Source organism: Salvelinus namaycush, chromosome 31 (assembly GCF_016432855.1).
Source record: "Salvelinus namaycush isolate Seneca chromosome 31, SaNama_1.0, whole genome shotgun sequence".
NCBI classification, from domain to species: Eukaryota; Metazoa; Chordata; class Actinopteri; order Salmoniformes; family Salmonidae; genus Salvelinus; species Salvelinus namaycush.
This window is the reverse complement of record NC_052337.1, coordinates 35,927,947-35,945,155: the sequence shown is the minus strand read 5'-3', so window position 1 is coordinate 35,945,155 and position 17,209 is coordinate 35,927,947. Positions and strand designations below refer to the sequence as shown.

The 17,209-nt window shown below is 41.1% G+C and overlaps 2 protein-coding genes across 2 annotated transcripts; both read left to right on the top strand.

Moving 5' to 3' along the window:
* The first annotated feature begins 1,413 nt into the window (after positions 1-1,413).
* Positions 1,414-3,126, top strand: LOC120026118 (heat shock protein beta-1-like). Its single transcript, XM_038970939.1, has 3 exons — positions 1,414-1,877; positions 2,047-2,110; positions 2,365-3,126. Exons 1-3 carry the CDS (start codon positions 1,475-1,477, stop codon positions 2,522-2,524), a joined length of 627 nt encoding a protein of 208 aa, XP_038826867.1. The 5' UTR covers positions 1,414-1,474; the 3' UTR covers positions 2,525-3,126.
* Positions 3,127-12,883: 9,757 nt separating this feature from the next.
* Positions 12,884-16,393, top strand: LOC120026117 (serine/threonine-protein kinase TAO3-like). Its single transcript, XM_038970938.1, has 8 exons — positions 12,884-13,015; positions 14,135-14,371; positions 14,572-14,700; positions 14,818-15,021; positions 15,187-15,426; positions 15,647-15,859; positions 15,965-16,147; positions 16,232-16,393. The coding sequence occupies exons 2-8, from the start codon at positions 14,186-14,188 to the stop codon at positions 16,391-16,393; spliced, it is 1,317 nt and encodes a 438-aa protein (XP_038826866.1). The 5' UTR covers positions 12,884-13,015; positions 14,135-14,185.
* Positions 16,394-17,209: the final 816 nt, after the last annotated feature.

The following is a 17,209-nucleotide window of genomic DNA, read 5'->3' as shown; positions in this document are numbered from 1 at the left end:
CAGTATGTAGTTTTAGTAAGTAGTAGGCAAAACAGATTTTGGACAGGGCCAACGTGTGTATAGCATATTGCAGTATGAAAGCACCTTTATTTGAGAATTTATGTACACCACCATCTCCTCTCACCCCCCACCTGTAGAATACAATTGTTGTTATGTTGTATTACTAATATCTGAAAGACAATACACAAATATATAAACACTACGAAACTGCAGCAACAAAACAATTGTCAACAGCAACTGGCCCAGTTGTTGCAATAGAGGGTACACCAATTCTAGTTTCCATCCTTGCCTGATAGACGGATTGGGGCCTGGAAAACTTGGTTAGTGGACTCTAAAGCTAACAAATAAGAGTTATCAATTACGTATGAGAGAGAGAGAGAGAGAGAGAGAGAGAAAAAAACTAAGTGGGATTTCAACCCTTCACCCCAGGGAGTTGTTAAATGTTGAATGGAGAAAGCCTGAGTTGTTGACATTATGTAGATAATCCCTTTCATGACCCTCCTAAAACACACTGGCGCAGGCTTATTAGATCCATTCCCCTCTGACAGTGAGTGAGGGGACAGAGAGTCGCACCCAGGGGTAAAGCAGGGCAAACCAGAGGAAAGGCCTACAGGCTCTTCATATCAAAATTCCTCACTACCTCTCTATTGCGTCAGTCTTTCTATTAGAACTCCATCACTCCCCTCAGATGCAGGAGCAACAGTGTCAACATGTAAGTGAATGTTACATGCCCATAGATGTACGTAGAAGTTGAAGTCACTGCAAAATAACCTATTAGGTGTCAGTAAACCATGGCTCCGACAGTGGGTTAACCAGAAAAGTCATGTTTTGGAGTTTGGGGCTGGAACTAAAAGTTTCCCCCTCGTTCCCACAGTAGCTGACGAGTTGCTTAGCAGCTTCTGCGCTGAATGGACATGCTGTCCCTGCACATAGTAGAACGGTGCGATTACTATGGAGAAAACAAAGAGCACCAGTATGTGACAAGACTGCAGAGGCCAAGCGCTGAAAAAAACCCATCGTTGCTGCACCCAGAGTCATTCACCAACTACTTGCCATTTACGCCTTGGAGCTATAAATACACATACTTAAGATTTATTCTCTCCAGGTCCCAGGGCAACAGAGGAGCAACACCACTGCCCCAACCATGCCAATCAACTCATTGTCATGCCATGGATAAGACTTACGGTTTGATAAGTTCTAGAATGGATCAGCTGGGTATATAAAGGGTGTGAGTGATGCTCCACAGCCTGAACAAAGTCTGATTGTCCAGGGCAGTGCTTCCCACTATGAGCCAGCCTTCCTGAACTGTTTGGGGGAAAATATTGCTGCCCTTTTGTGTGTTGAGTAAGTCAATTAACCTGACTTAGTTATTGTAATTAGACAAAGATTAAATTACATTAGCTAGCCAGGGGAAAACCAAGAGAGGAAACAGTTTTTTTTCCTCCTAGTACCACTCTCAGGCCATTCCGAAGTCATGGCTGACCACAACAAGGTTTTACCGCGTCCTCTTTTCCGCCGAGATGTAAACTGGGATCCTTTCCGTGAGTGGACACAGCCTAGCCGCATGATCATGGAGCAGGACTTTGGCCTCCCTCCTTTCCTGGATCCAGGCGATGTGAGCTGGATAGACTGGGCTAGGAGGAGACTGGCATCATCCTCCTGGCCAGGGTACACACGCCATCCCCTCTTCACCCCCGGCACTGCTCCCCCTGCTGCGGTGGCACCCCAGACCTCAGCCAGACTTCAGAGACAACTGTCTGGAGGAGTGTCAGAGATCAGGACAGGACAGGACAGCTGGAGGATCACACTGGATGTCAATCACTTCTCACCAGAGGAGATATCAATCAAAACCAAGGGGGGCTTCCTGGAGATTACAGGTACTAACATTATGTCTCAGATCTGAGAAACCAGAATATGGTGGCAGTTTGAACATTCATTGTTACTTAAAAGGTTTGACAATTAACTGATGAAAATTGTTATAGAGGTCTCACGTCCACATGCTCCTTATTCAATTACTTCAATTATTGTCTCAACTTATATTTTAAGGTCAACATGAAGAAAGGGAGGACGAACATGGATCAGTCTCAAGGTGCTTTACAAGAAAATACAAGTAAGTTGTAATAGAAAATAAAGTCCCTCACAATGCTATGACAAAGACATACCGGTAATGAAAGTAAGAACTCAAAAAATAATGTGTGCAATTGAACGTCTTTGCTGTTGATTGCTATAGGAAGGCATTCTAAATGGTTTCCCTCGGTTTAATTACATGTGTAAAAACAGATGACAAGCGGTCTATTGAATCACAGTAAACAAGTCCTTGCCTGTCTGTGTTGTAAGCGGATTGTTGTTGTTGGTTTGTTGAAGGCTGCCCCCTGGTGTGGACTTGCAGCACGTCAGCTCATCTCTGTCTGGTGAAGGGGTTCTCTTGGTAGAAGCACCCCTCCCAGGCTCAACCACCACCATCCTCCCCAGTGACATGGTCATCCCCATTCAGATCAAGCACGAGTGTGAGGGGAAAGAGTGAATCCAGTGATCCATTACAATTAGATGTAAAGCTTGGGGTAGAGCTTTAAAGCTGATGTCGGCGTTGACAACTTTTGACAACATTCTTTTGAATTAAGCCTTGGTCATTTATGATGACACACATAGTGGCTTCTATTGCTTTTGAAACACCATCACTTTATTTACTCTCACTCTAACTACGCGTGTGGCATGTTTTTCTATGTATTATGTTAAATCATTTCCCGCAAAGACTAGCAAAACCAAGATAAACTGAAAAATCAAGACTGTTGAAATGTACTTTCTCATTTGTCAAATGATAGATTATCTGGGAGTCAACATGACCATGCTTAATAAAGCTGGAACAGTTCCTCAAAGCATATATTTCAACGTGATCTATTTCTATGAATTGAATCTCCTTTGAATCAAAGCAATAAACAATCCATGGCAAAATGACACATATTGAGGAGGGCTGGAGGCTCTTATGTATGCGGTGTCTGTCTTTGTATTAGAACTGCTGCCTGTGTACACGCATTACTTACTCTAAATTAGACCTGGAAGTAGTAGAACGTTTTAAATTAGTCCAAACCAAAATAACTACTGTGTAAATACAGTATATAGTGAAGTAATTTCCATTTGAGTTATTTATCAGACACTCTTATCCAGAGTAACTTACTAACTGATTCACTAACTGAATGCACTAGGTACAACGACCACATAAGTCAAAGTAAGCAAACTTCCTCAATAAAGCAGACAAGTGTTAGTGCAAGAAAGGTAAGTACAACGCTAGGGTGTGGGTCCTTCCCCCCCCATTCTCTTCTCTCATTTCCCTCAAACTCTTGCCTACTTGACCCAAATTGACCCTAAAGGACTTGGCAAATGTTTCTGATGGTGGCACTGTTGCCCTGCATTTGCCTTAAGCCTTCAAGTTTGACAGGTTTATGCTAAGAACCCTGTTTAAATACATTAGAGATATACTTGATGTGTGGTCCAAAATCTTATATTCATTGGTGTGGGCGTGTTGACCGATGTCAGAGGCTACAACGTCCAGTCATCCACTAACAGGAGTTGAAACCCTCTCAGCTGGTACACTGTGACAAATCACGTACACAGCATTTGGTCAGTAGAGACAGTGAGCAACATCGATGGATACCTCCAGCCTGAAAACATCTAATGGTACTGTAAAACCTCCGATTTTAGCTGAGGCTGTTAAATGTGTTGATTATGACACCATTTTATTTTTTTCTATTGTATTAATTAATTAATTTGAAAGACAATGCAAGTAATCTACTCTCAGAATTTTGACATGACAGTTTTACAGTGGTCTGCAAACCAAAATATTTAAATGTAATCTATCCTGTACTTGTACTAGGTGTCACATCCTGTCATTGGCCTGTCATGTAATGTTCTGTTGTCTGATATCACTGCAATTCAGAAGAACCTGAAGTGCAGATGAATGGTTTAGTACTTACACTTAGGGAATGTGACGACTTCACCCAAAGCAAGGTGACACAGATACTTTTTCTGCCTTTGATGTCAGTTATCATAGACACTGGCCCATTGTTAAGTCACATGTTAATTGTGGTTCTATACATTAGGCCTAATGTAAATATGACGATTTACCTCAGGTACTGGAAGAAAGAAAACGATGTATGGCTACAAGACTTGTGTCCAGAAGAGCAGAAGAGGAGTGGGGCTTGACCCAGACAATCCTATGTTTGTTGTATCAAAGGAAACTCTTCATAGTGCCTTCAGCCCCATAGGGGTTCTGCTACTGATAGAATGTGCAGTGAAATCAACAAATAGGGATTAACACCCATAAACCACTGGACGCCCCAGGAGTGCAGTCTGTGTCAGCTGAATATCATGTTTGCATTAGTTATCCTTTCCAAATATGACTGACTATTTCTGTCAGTGTAAGAATCCATAAGACCTTTGGAACATTGCCAAGGTGCGGCCGTTTCTCTCTCAGGCTGATACAGAGAGACTCATCCATGCTTTTATTACAAGCATGCTTGACTACTGTAATGCTCTCCTGTCTGGTCTACCTTAGAAAGCCATTGGTCAACTGCAAAACATACAGAATGCTGCAGCACGGGTACTGACCAAGACCAGACGGAGAGCACACATTACACTGGTTTAAAGGTCTCTGCACTGGCTGCCTGTGAGTTTTAGAATTCATTTTCAGATTATTCTATTGGTTGTAAATCAATCCATGATTGTGCACCCCAATAGATGCCAGACATGCTTTTAAAGTTATGTGCCCAGTAGGTCCCTCAGGTATTCTGGCAGTGGCCTTTAACTATCCCAAAGCAAAACTGTTGACATTTTTAAAAGAGATCTTAAAACACACCTTTTTAGCTTGCTTTTCCTTAGGGTGCTTTTTAGTCGTTCAGTTTCTTATTGTTATTCTTTCCTTTTTTAATCCTCTTATGTTTGTTGTGTAGTAAATACTTCAGTTTTTATTTTCATTGTTTTTATTATTTTGTTGCTATGAATTACATTGTGTTCCTGTCTGAAATGTGCTGTATAAATAAAGCTTGATTTGATTTGATAATAACTTGCATTAGGCCTATATTATGAATGAAAATAAATATGTACATTCTCTCTGCTAGACAAGACTAGGCTTACTACATTTGTTATAAACATATGTATGCAAGCACATGTCTTATTAACCAAAAATACATATCCTTTTGGACATGTTCTGCAGCTGATTTTCCAGGTGATTTCCCCAGTGTCAAGTTACTGTAAGTAGAAAAATGCAGGCCTCTTTTGATGGACTAAAGCCAGGGTAACCCAATTTTCAATTACTTTCCTTACTGTGATCCCAGTCAATAAAACTAATATCATATGCTTTAAATGTCCATGCAACCTTGGAGTTGTGGTGTGAGAGATGTATTAAGTGGGGCTGATGGTGTTGGAATTTGGTGCAGCACTACTGGCAAAGCAGTAAATATCAGAGGCATGGGTTGCCTTGTCTTACCCGCTCTAAATTCTAACCCTCATGTCTCACATATATATAACTGATCCCTTGCAGTAGAAAGTTCAAGATCGTATCAGTTATAGAACTAAATAAGCTAGTCATTTACCCCACCCATCATACTTTTCTATCCATAGTATGTGACAAAATGTGTTGGCATGATATTAAAAAGGGAAAATCCAATTATGGTTGATAGTGAGGCATGCTTTCCTCAATTGAATGAATACATCTGTACGAGCCACAATCTGTAAGATTTCCAGTCACTCCTTGATTTTTTAACATGACTTATGTAATGCCACAAGGCATCCATTGGGCTGGATATTTAGTATCATGTGTGTATAAGTGATTTAAATTAGGTAGACCTTGACCTATTTTCCTGGTCTGGGAGTTATAGTGTTCCTTGGTTTGGGATTTGAAATGAGAGAAGCTTGCTGATTATGGTTTAATGAGAAGTTATAAAATGCAATACCCAGGCCAGTGTTTCTGACAGGGGTTTTCATCATGGACAATGAGGGCTGCCAAAAACAAAGGACTAATGTAGCAGATGAGTGATGCTGGGTATATAATGTAAGGATAAAGCTCAGCAAGTAAGGAAGGGTTGACAACTAAATTAGCAGCACACTTTGACCAGGCAGAATAAACTGTTGTTTTTCTTACGGAATTAGTTCCAGTTAAATATACAATATTATAGGTTACAATATTTTCCACAGCTTACGTAGACCTAAGAACCACTACAAACATTAATTCTTTAGTAAAATTATATTTTAAAGACATTTCTATCTTATTATATGGCTTGTTTTTTTTTAAGGCAAATAGCACGGCAACAGAGATCCAACATTGACACCTGCAAATACAGCCTGGTCTCATACACTAGACGTAACATAGTAAACATATGGTTACATGAGACAGATGGTTACCTAAGGCAAAAACTGAAGTAGGGTGGTTGGTCAGGATGGATGGGTGAGCGCAGTGAACGTTTAGCAACCCAAAGGTTTCAACTACTTAGTACTTTTTAGCTTCTTTGCAACTACTTAGCATGTTAGCTAACCCTTCTCATAACCCTAACCTTAACCCTTTTAGTTAACCCTTCCCCTAACCCTAACTCTTTTAGCTAAACATTCCCCTAACCTTAAGCAGCCTGGCAATCTCGAGCGCCAGAGAAGGGAAGCGGGAGCAGGCGTGACACATACTGTACCATACGAAACGAAACATAAACATATTATGCTAAATGGAGTATCTCGGATTTACATACATAATAATACAAAATGCTCTGCGACCAGGTTGGCAAATTATATTTGCACTTTTCACACCAAAGTACATTAATCTCTAGGAGACAGAACACATCTCCTTCCTGAGCAGTATTTACATTTATTTAACTAGGCAAGTCAGTTAAGAACAAAATCTTATTTTCAATAATTGCCTAGGAACAGTGGGTTAACTGTCTGTTCAGGGGCAGAACAACAGATTTGTACCTTGTCAGCTCGGGGATTCGAACTTGCAACCTTTCGGTTAATAGTCCAATGCTCTACTAAGCTACTAACCACTAAGCTACCCTGCCACCCCGGTATAACGGCTGCGTGGTCCCATGGTGTTTATACTTGCATACTATTGTTTGTACAGATGAACGTAGTACCTTCAGGAGTTTGGAAATTGCTCCCAATGATGAATCAGACTTGTGGAGGTCTACAATTTTTTTCTGAGGTCTGGCTGATTTCTTTTGATTTTCCCATGATGTCAAGCAAAGAGGCACTAAGTTTGAAGGTAGGCCTTGAAATACATCCACAGTTACACCTCCAATTGACTCAAATTATGTCAATTAGCCTATCAGAAGCTTCATTTTCTGGAATTTTCCAAGCTGTTTAAAGGCACAGTCAATTTAGTGTATGTAAACGTCTGACCCATTGGAATTGTGATACAGTGAATTATAAGTGAAATAATCTGTTTGTAAACAATTGTTGAAAAATTACTTGTGTCATGCACAAAGTAGATGTCCTAACCGAGTTGCCAAAACTATAGTTTGTTAACAAGAAATTTGTGGAGTGGTTGAAAAATGAGTTTTAATGACTCCAACCTAAGTGTGTGTAAACTTCTGACTTCAACTGTATAAGGAAATATATACAGTATATATTATATATTTGATCTGTTTCCCTTGTCTTTGTGCTTGCCTCCACCTCCCTCCAGGTGTCACCAATCTTCCCCATTATCCCCAGTGTATTTATACGTGTGTTGTCTGTTTGTCTGTTGCCAGTTCGTTTTGTGTCGAGAAACCCACCAGCGTTTTCCCCTTGCTCCTGTCTGTTCTAGTTCCTGTTTTCTAGTTTTTCCCGGTTTTGACAATTCTGCCTGCCCTGCCCTGACCCTGAGCCTGAGCCTGTCTGCCGTTCTGTACCTTGCCACACCACACTGGATTATTGACCCCTGCCTGCTCTGACCCTGAGGCTGCCTGCCATTCTGGACCTTTTGCACCCTTTTTGGATTACTGACCTCTGCCTGCCCTTGACCTGTCATTTTGCCTGCCCCTGCCCCTGTACTAGTACTAAACTTTTGTTACTCCAGCTGCTAATCCACAGTTATTTTGTAAAAAATAACCGTGGATTAAGTTTTATCACAAGCACATACAGGTTAACTGCCAAATAAAGGAAACACCAACATAAAGTGTCATAAAAGGGTGATAGGTCACTACAAACTGCCAGAACAGCTTCAATGCGCCTTGGCATAGATTCTACAAGTGGACCTAAACCATGCCAGGAAAATGCACCCCATGCCATAACATATACTTTGTATTAGGGCTGTCCCCAAAGAAAAAGATTATTGGTCAACTGAGAGTCGTCTGTTCTTTCGACCAATCAAATTTTAAAACGTGTTTTTTTCCATATATAGACACATCCTATGTGTTTTTATCAAATCAACTATATGCACTGAGCTTGTCTGATGCTTTAAGCACACTGCTTGATAAAATAATTAAGACACACAAATGACTACAGGGAGTTTGACTTGCTGCGCCACGTAAAAAAGAAATGACAGCGGGTGACGGTGTGACTAGCACCCGTTGTCTCTCTTTGCTGCAGCGACCACCACAGAACATCAACAGTATTTATCGCACTGTTCGTGTTGCTGAAGATGCAACATAATTACAGCCATTTATGACTGAAAAGTTCCATTACCATAATCCCTGATTTCGTTTTTTGTTTAGGAAAAACATTCCCAATTCCCTCAACCCTTGCTCTCTTCAGGTGAAACATGTATGCATCACGTTCACGGGACCAATATGGCCTGAGCCATAGCCTATCATAATCACATCAATAAATTGGTTATAACAAACTCTGAACACCATAACACACGTGACAGCAAAATGGATGCAGAGGACGTGACAAATATACGCGAAACGGGGGAATGTTGACTGGTTGCTCAGGAGGTAAAGGGGAAGTCAGATGTGTGGAATACATTTGACTAGTTGTGGAAAATACTGGAGATCAAGAAAAATAAGTTAAGGAGCAAGCACTGCGTGCACATTATGTGTGCCAAACAGGTGCTGTCAGATTACAATATAATTTTTCTGACCGTTTGGAACAATGTAAACAACACTAAAGAGTGTGCAAAGCTGTCATCAAGGCAAAGGGTGGCTACTTTGAAGATTCTCAAATATAAAATATATTTTGATTTGTTTAAAACCTTTTCTCAATAGGGGGTGCTGTTTGCACTTTGTAAAAATTTCGTTCCCAAATTAAACTGCCTCGTACTCAATTCTTGCTCGTACAATATGCATATTATTATTACTATTGGATAGAAAACACTCTCTAGTTTCTAAAACCGTTTGAATTATATCTGTGAGTAAAACAGAACTCGAGTTGGAGCAATCTTCCTGTCAGCAAGTGAGAAATCTGAAATCAGCCAGGCTGTTCTGAGGTCAGTTTATTAATTTGCATGTCTTCTATTGGTTGAGATGCACTGCATACGCCTTCCCCTGGATGTCAGCAAATAGTGAGAATTGGAATGGAGTTGCTAGGCAGATCTGAGGCCATATAAATGGACTGGGAACGTGGGGTCCTCTCTTTCCTTCATTCGCCATGACGCAAGACAGACCTCAGGATGGCGTTCTAGAAAGCTCCCGTTATAGCCCTTAGATATATCCGGCTCTGATTTTATTCGATATAGGTGTTAAAGACATCATAATGTTGTTATTTTAAACCGAGTTATATCAGTTTATATCAGTATATTGGGATTTTCGGATATTTATTTGTGCTGCGTTCTAGTGAGTTGGGCACGTCTGGGCCACATGGCTAATGTTTACTGCTAATTCTAAAGTTGAAGGCGACAATCTACAACCGAGCAACGATTCTTTTGGACAAAGGACAACTTGCCCAAGATTCTGATGGGAGCTCATCAAAAAGTAAGAAGTATTTATGATGTTAATTCGTTGTTCTGTTGAAAAATGTAAAACTCATATTCCGCCATTAATTTCGGTGCGGTCTCGCTTTAACGCACGCTGTATGTCGTAGTAACGTTAATTTAAAAAAATCTAACACAGCGGTTGCATTAAGAACTAATGTATCTTTCATTTGCTGTCCAACCTGTATTTTTTAGTCAAGTTTATGATTAGTTACTGATTAGATTAGGTGCCTCTCCCAAGATTTCTCCCGACATATTGTTGGCAGCTTGGCTACTATTCTCATTGTATAACCACGATTTGTGCCGCTAAATATGCACATTTTCGAACAAACTCTATATGTATTGTGTAATATGATGTTATAGGACTGTCATCTGAAGAAGTTTGAGAAGGTTAGTGAAAAAATTAATATCTTTTGCTGGTTTATTCGTTATTGCTATTGTTGGCTTGAATCAATGCTGTTGTGTGGTTGGCTATTGTAGTAAGCTAATATAATGCTATATTGTGTTTTCGCTGTAAAACACTTAAAAAATCTGAAATATTGGCTGGATTCACAAGATCTTTGTCTTTCATTTGCTGTACGCTGTGTATTTTTCATAAATGTTTTATGATGAGTATTTAGGTAATTCACGTTGGTCTCTGTAGTTATTCTAGTTGCTTTGGTGAGAGTTGTGATGGTGGCTGCAATGGTAAACTATGATTTATACCTGAAATATGCACATTTTTCTAACAAAACATATGCTATACAATAAATATGTTATCAGACTGTCATCTGATGAAGTTGTTTCTTGGTTAGTGGCTATTTATATCTTTATTTGGTCGAAATTGTGATAGCTACCTATGCAGGAAAAAAATGGTGGAAAAAAAAGTTGTGTCTTTTGCTATCGTGGTTAGCTAATAGATTTACATATTGTGTCTTCCCTGTAAAACATTTTAAAAATCAGAAATGATGGCTGGATTCACAAGATGTGTATCTTTCATCTGGTGTCTTGGACTTGTGATTTAATGATATTTAGATGCTAGTATTTACTTGTGACGCTATGCTAGGCTATGCTAGTCAGCTTTTTTACTGATGGGGGTGCTCCCGGATCCGGGATTGTGACCAAGTAGAAGTTAACACTTTTTTGGTTACTACATGATTCCATATGTGTTATTTCATAGTTTTGATGTCTTCACTACTATTCTACAATGTAGAAAACAGTAAAAATAAAGAAAAACTCTATATTTTTGACTAAGCTTGCTCAGCCTATTCATGCAAATGTTTTATATATAATGTTTCACAATATTAAAGTATTGGACTCTGTTAAACATATAGGTCATAGAAAGTAGTACCAGCAGTGTGACAGCTTCTTCAGAGGTGGTTGAATAAGCTCAAGCCTGATGTCAGGTAACAAGTTATAGGCATGGAAGAGGAAAGGACTGACTTAAAGAAGATCTAAAGGTCTGGTCAGGGAACACAAACATGAACATGACAGTTAAAATAAATAGTGTTTGAGGTAAGGATGACATTTTACATTTCAGTCATTTAGCAGACGCTCTTTTCCAGAGTGACTTACATTTAACCAGTGCATTCATCTTAAGATAGCTAGGTGACCACATACTGTTCTCCTTGCAGTTCCTATCATGGGCTTTTTCAGGAGCATACCTTATTCTGACATATTAATAGGTTACCCATTTAGATAGAGAATTAGAGGACTGTTTGCTTGGTTCTTAGCTCTACTGCAGTTGACTGAGGATGTTGACTTGAAATGCATTCTCTTTGATCAGTGCTATGATTGTGGGTCACTGAAACCCCCTTTTAGAAACTGTTATCCTACACTTTTGACCCATCCAGTGGTTTGTTGTGACAAGCTTTGTTACTTGGGGCCTTTACATGCTCCCGGTAGTAATTTAATTGGCCATTTATACGACAAACTGAGTCAGTGAGAAACATAATATGAAATTTCAGTATGTAGAGTAATTGGTAACACTGTATAATCATTTAATGAATAAGCATTCATACATATTATACATATTTATAAATTGTGTATCTAAAATGTCATTATTTGCAAACATGTATAATAATTTAGAAACATTATAAGAATCCCAATTCATAAGCAATTATGGCATATGTAATAATTTATGAAACATGTATAAGCTTATTCATGAAAATTATAGTAAAGGGTAATCAAGTAATCTTTACAGTAGTTTACCTATTAGCCAGTCTTCTGAACTAGTATTCATTTTGAATCGTTTTTACAATACTACTATTCTATGACTCTTTTATAATGACCTTGTTGTTTATTCAGACATTTTTACAAATCTGTATCTAGAATCAACAAGATTCGAGCAAATTGATTAATTTAAGGAGGCCACACCAGAAAATGAATGTAATGTTCAGGATTGGTATCATTGTATAGCATCCATCCAGTATTTGAAACGTTGTAGTGTTTGAGAGATTAATGGAAGACACTAGAAACAATTAATTGGAATATACACAAATTATCGAGCTGATTAGTATTGTCATAGGAGAACAATGCCTTGGATGGATCTGTGTTTGATTTGCATATTTTCACAGATCACATAATGTCCTCATGGGAATACAGGAAAATGATCACCGCTCCTAATCATTTTATTTTATTTGGAGGTAGGAGAGAAGGAGTGCAACCATTTCTCTTTAACATTTTCCTCCTCTTCTTCTTGTCTTGATTGTCTGTGATAGGCATGGCATAATTCACCCTTCCCACCGGATCCATTTGGTTCCTCCTCCTCAGGAAGTGGAGACGCCAGAGACAAGGACTGCCTTCAGCTGCTGCCTTTCTGACGGTGCCTGCGATCGCTCTGCGATGCCCTGTTCATTTCTAGCGAGGAGCTGCAGGCAGTAGCGAGAGACCACGCAGGGGAAGGATGCATTTAAAGCAGGATGTGTGCTGGATGCTGGGAGACACGGCAGCGATAGCAGCAGCAGCAGCGAGCACGGAGGGCCTGGGAAGCGCCCACCCCCTCTCTCTTCTCCTTTTCCTCCCCCCCTGCAGGACCATGCTTGCGTGAGGGATGAGGCTGTGCACAGGGACGCCAGGCCAGAGCTGCGGCCTACTTCTTCTCACAAGAGCCGGGCTCTCGACTGCAAGATCTGTGAACGCTTTGCCACCATCAAATCAGCATCTTTGGTAGGCAGGCTCCCTCTCCCGCTGGGAGGGTCTCTCTCTCCATCCTCTCAGCAGCCCATCTGTAGCCATGGCAACCGGATCCCGTTAATAAGTGTCGTTTTTTTCCATCCTCAGGTTCCCCCCTCTGCTTTCATGTGTGTGTAATCGTTTGAATTGATATCAAATCTCTTTCTATATCTATTTATCGTGATGTGTTTTTGGTTATTGATTTACAAGCTGTGTGTGGACGTACCTTTAGCATTTTCATCCCAGAATAGTAGGCCTGCAAAACAGGCTCATACCTATTGAGCTCTCCATTTGTGGCTACATACAGTATGGACGTGACAGATGTATTAGCATGAAGAACACCACATTGACATTCAAGACACCCTTGTTATGTTCATGTATGTAGCTATTATAATTGATGATGCATGTGCTATGTTACTAGCATGAAATCTGAGCTGAGCAGCCATGATCATTTAGTGAAGAGGAGCAATGTGCATTATTTCCTGCCCTGGCTAATACTATCCACAGATACTGTACCTAATAATCCTCAAGAATGTACACCAATTAACAACTGCGCGTGTTTGTGTGTTTGTGTCTGTGTGTGCATGTTTGTATGTGTGAAAGTTATGAAAGAATTTGTGACAGGTGGTCATAGAGGCCATCTTTAGTTATAATTGATTGGACTTTACACATGTTGGACTAAAATGCTAATGAGAATATATTTAGTAAATTCTGGAATGAATTTACTGTAGTTATACTACATCAAGGGTGATATTCAGAGACTGTGATCTAGACTACGCACAACTACATAGAACCAAATGAATACTGCAGTTACCCTTAGGTGTACAGTACATAGTCTTTGTGAGGTCTCTCTTCTCTATTTCACTTAAGGTATTCTTGCAAAGATAATAAAATATGTCAAGTTATGTGTCAGATTCACAAAGGACATTGTTCTACTGTATTTTACAGTCTATTACTGTGAGACTAGGGTACTCGTGTTTCTCCCTTTGTAAGTCCATATTTAACGATATAGTTCAGTACATTTTAATTGTACAGTAGGTATCTCAGGCCCTCTTGCTTTTCACACCTGACTGTTCTCTCTGTACCCTCTGACCCCCTGACCCCTGTGTCCAGGTCACCAGGTAGATCCAGGAGCATGAGCAGGACTCTGCGCTGCGGGAGCAGATGTCTGGGTATAAGCGCATGCGGCGGCAGCACCAGAAGCAGCTGATCGCCCTGGAGAACAGGCTGAAGGCGGAGATGGACGAGCATAGGCTCCGGTTGCAGAAGGAAGTAGAGACCCACGCCAACCACACTTACATTGAACTGGAGAGACTAGCTAAACGGCACACCGTTCACACAGACAAAGAGGTGAATAATGATGTTGCATGGTAGGACAGTAGGTCTTGGTTGCTGTGAATGAAAATGTAAACTGAAGATGTTCCAGCCCCTTGATTAGATTGCATCTGTAGCATTTAGCCCTTTCAGCATAATGTCAGAATTTTAAACAACACATCGAAGGGAGGAAATAAACAAAATAAATCTTGGACATTTCATATGTTCCCGTACAGATAAAGGCAGCTACAGCAGAGGAGAAGAGGATCCAGCAACAGATCATTGCCCAGCAAAAGAAGGAGCTGACCACCTTCGTGGACAACCAGAAAAAAGAGTACAGGCTCTGTAAAGACAAGATCAAAGAAGTAAATGCATAAATCATTTACAAATTTTCTCCCCTTGGTCTGTGATTAAACTGTTTGCATTTTCCATGGATTCCATGCATTACCCATTAAGCCCGGGTTCTTATCTGGATGTTGCAGGAGATGAATGAGGACCCCAGTACGCCCAAGGAGGAGAAGCAGGAGCGTCTTTCCAGGCACAAGGAGATGGTGCAGCACTCACAGGCTGAGGATGAGGCCCACCTTCTGGACCAGCAGAGGCTGGTCTATGACAGGAGCTGCCGTGCTCTGAAACGCAGGACACTGGTCAAGAGGCACGAGTTTGAACAGGAGCAAATGAGAGAGGTACAGTTCCTCTCTGATATTTAGTTTGCCAATGATGCTGATAGAATTGCCTCTAGAATTGTCACCCCAACCTCTTTTGTTAAATGGCCTAATTTGCATTGTAGAAGTCTGAAGTACTGTATATTCAAAATGAAATAAGGAGATGAGGAATATGTCCCACCCCAGGAGCTGAATAAGAAGAAGACCCAGAAGGAGATGGAGCAGGCCCTGATGATCCGACAGGACGAGTCCACTCAGGAGCTGGAGCGCAGGCAGCTGCAGACACTGCAGAGGCTCCGTGTTGAGCTGATCCTCCTACAGCATCAGACCGAGTTGGAGAACCAGGAGGAGTACAACGGCCGGCGGCAGAGAGAGCTGCACAGGAAGCACGCCCTGGAGCAGCGGCAGCAGCCCCGGAACCTCAAGGTGCATAGAATCTATACTGCAGCTGTTGCACTGTACATTTGGTTTAGTAAGAGCCAATGATACATCATTGTGTGTCTGCACATCTAGGCAAAGACCCTTGAATTAAAGTCGCACCCCTGGTCAGACTGAAGCTCAGCCGGTAGTCATAACCGGCAAAATGATTGTTTCTTACTGTATGTTTCTTACGATTGTTTCTTTCTTTCTATTTGTCCTTCTGGAGATGTTGGAGATGCAGATCAAGAAACAGTTCCAGGACACGTGTAAGGTGCAAAACAAGCAGTACAAAGCCCTGAGGAACCATCAGCTTGAGGTCTCTCCTAAGAGCGAGCACAAGGCCATCCTAAAGTCACTGAAGGAGGAGCAGACACGCAAGCTCGCCGTGCTGGCCGAGCAGTACGAGCAGAGCATCAACGAGATGATGGCCTCACAAGCGGTAAGGGCACTACTCACCCTTAACCTCCAAACAGCCACACAATGCTTACTGGTACATGTCTTTTTTAACCCTCTCTCTCTTTCGCTTGTCTCTGTGGTCCCCCAGATGCGTCTGGAGGAGGAGCAGGAAAGGGAGTGCCAGGCGTTGAAGCAGCAGCTGCAGCAGGAGATGGAGCTCCTGGATGCCTACCAGAGCAAGACCAAGGCCCAGACAGAAGGCCAACACGAGAGGGAGCTGCAGATGCTGGAGCAGAAGGTCTCCTTACGCAGGGCCCACTTGGAACAGAAGGTATGTTTTGGTTACGTGGTAACACAAGCTCACCTCTTTAAACTGACCACGTCCCTTATTTGATTATCACTATTGTGGTTTCAGATTGAAGAGGAGCTGGCCTCACTTCAGAAGGAAAGCACTGAAAGGATCAAGCAGCTTTTTGAACGGCAGGAGAGGGAGCTGGACGCTTTCGATGCAGAGAGCGCTAGGCTGGGGTTTGGGAGCTTAGGATCGCTGGACTTCCCCAAGGAGGACGACAGATGAAAATGGATGTGGTTGTGGAGGACTAGACTCTTCCCTTCTGGTGTATGGTGTAGGCATGTGCCTGCATTCTCACTGTCAACTTAACCATGGCCATCTCTACAGTGACAACGCTGGATAACACTCTTTCTCTCTTCCTCTCTAGAGTCTTTTAGATACCACATCACAGCATAGAGCGGTCATTTGCCATGGGAACTACTTTTGTTAAACTTTAGAAAAAGGGGAAAATTTAACAAGATTAATTCACAACACAAGTTCAACCAAGTGTGTGTAACTCAAAAGTCTTGCGTTGGAGATTACAAGAATAGAATACTTATAAAAAATAAGAACTGACTCTTTCCTCCATGCCATCATCCTCCTTTTGGTATGAATTCAGGAAATTCAGGAAATTTTAGTAAAAATTAGCACTTTGATATGTTTAAGTATTAACCCATCATGTTCATATGATGCTTAATGCGTGTGTCACATGGAGGGGCATTGCGATTGTGGAATGTGAAGCTGCGGACGACACCGTGGTGTATAGCTGCTTCTTCTCTTTTCTCTCACAGAATGTGAATAATACTGTATGTGAATAATACTGTATGTGAATACTACTGTATGTGAATACTGTAAGCTAAAAGAAGGTATCGGGACAGTGTCAGATCTTATATGTAAACAGTTTTAAAGAGAGATTTTACTTCATTCCATATTGTGCTAAAGCATATGGTCCTTCACTTTTTAAACAATTCCGGTACTTTATTTTACATTGTTCAGTATTTAGAATTTATTGGCATCAGTTTGATCAAGCTGTGTATTTTATCAGAATGATTCAACTCCGTC

Bases quoted from the DNA above. Each gene is read 5' to 3' on its own strand.
- LOC120026118 (XM_038970939.1), top strand. From the start codon at position 1,475: ATGGCTGACCACAACAAGGTTTTACCGCGTCCTCTTTTCCGCCGAGAT. The intron at 1,878-2,046 runs GTACTAACATTA...TTATATTTTAAG, and splicing joins GGGCTTCCTGGAGATTACAG to GTCAACATGAAGAAAGGGAG. The intron at 2,111-2,364 runs GTAAGTTGTAAT...GGTTTGTTGAAG, and splicing joins TGCTTTACAAGAAAATACAA to GCTGCCCCCTGGTGTGGACT.
- LOC120026117 (XM_038970938.1), top strand. From the start codon at position 14,186: ATGTCTGGGTATAAGCGCATGCGGCGGCAGCACCAGAAGCAGCTGATC. The intron at 14,701-14,817 runs GTAAATGCATAA...TGGATGTTGCAG, and splicing joins GTAAAGACAAGATCAAAGAA to GAGATGAATGAGGACCCCAG. The intron at 15,022-15,186 runs GTACAGTTCCTC...GTCCCACCCCAG, and splicing joins AACAGGAGCAAATGAGAGAG to GAGCTGAATAAGAAGAAGAC.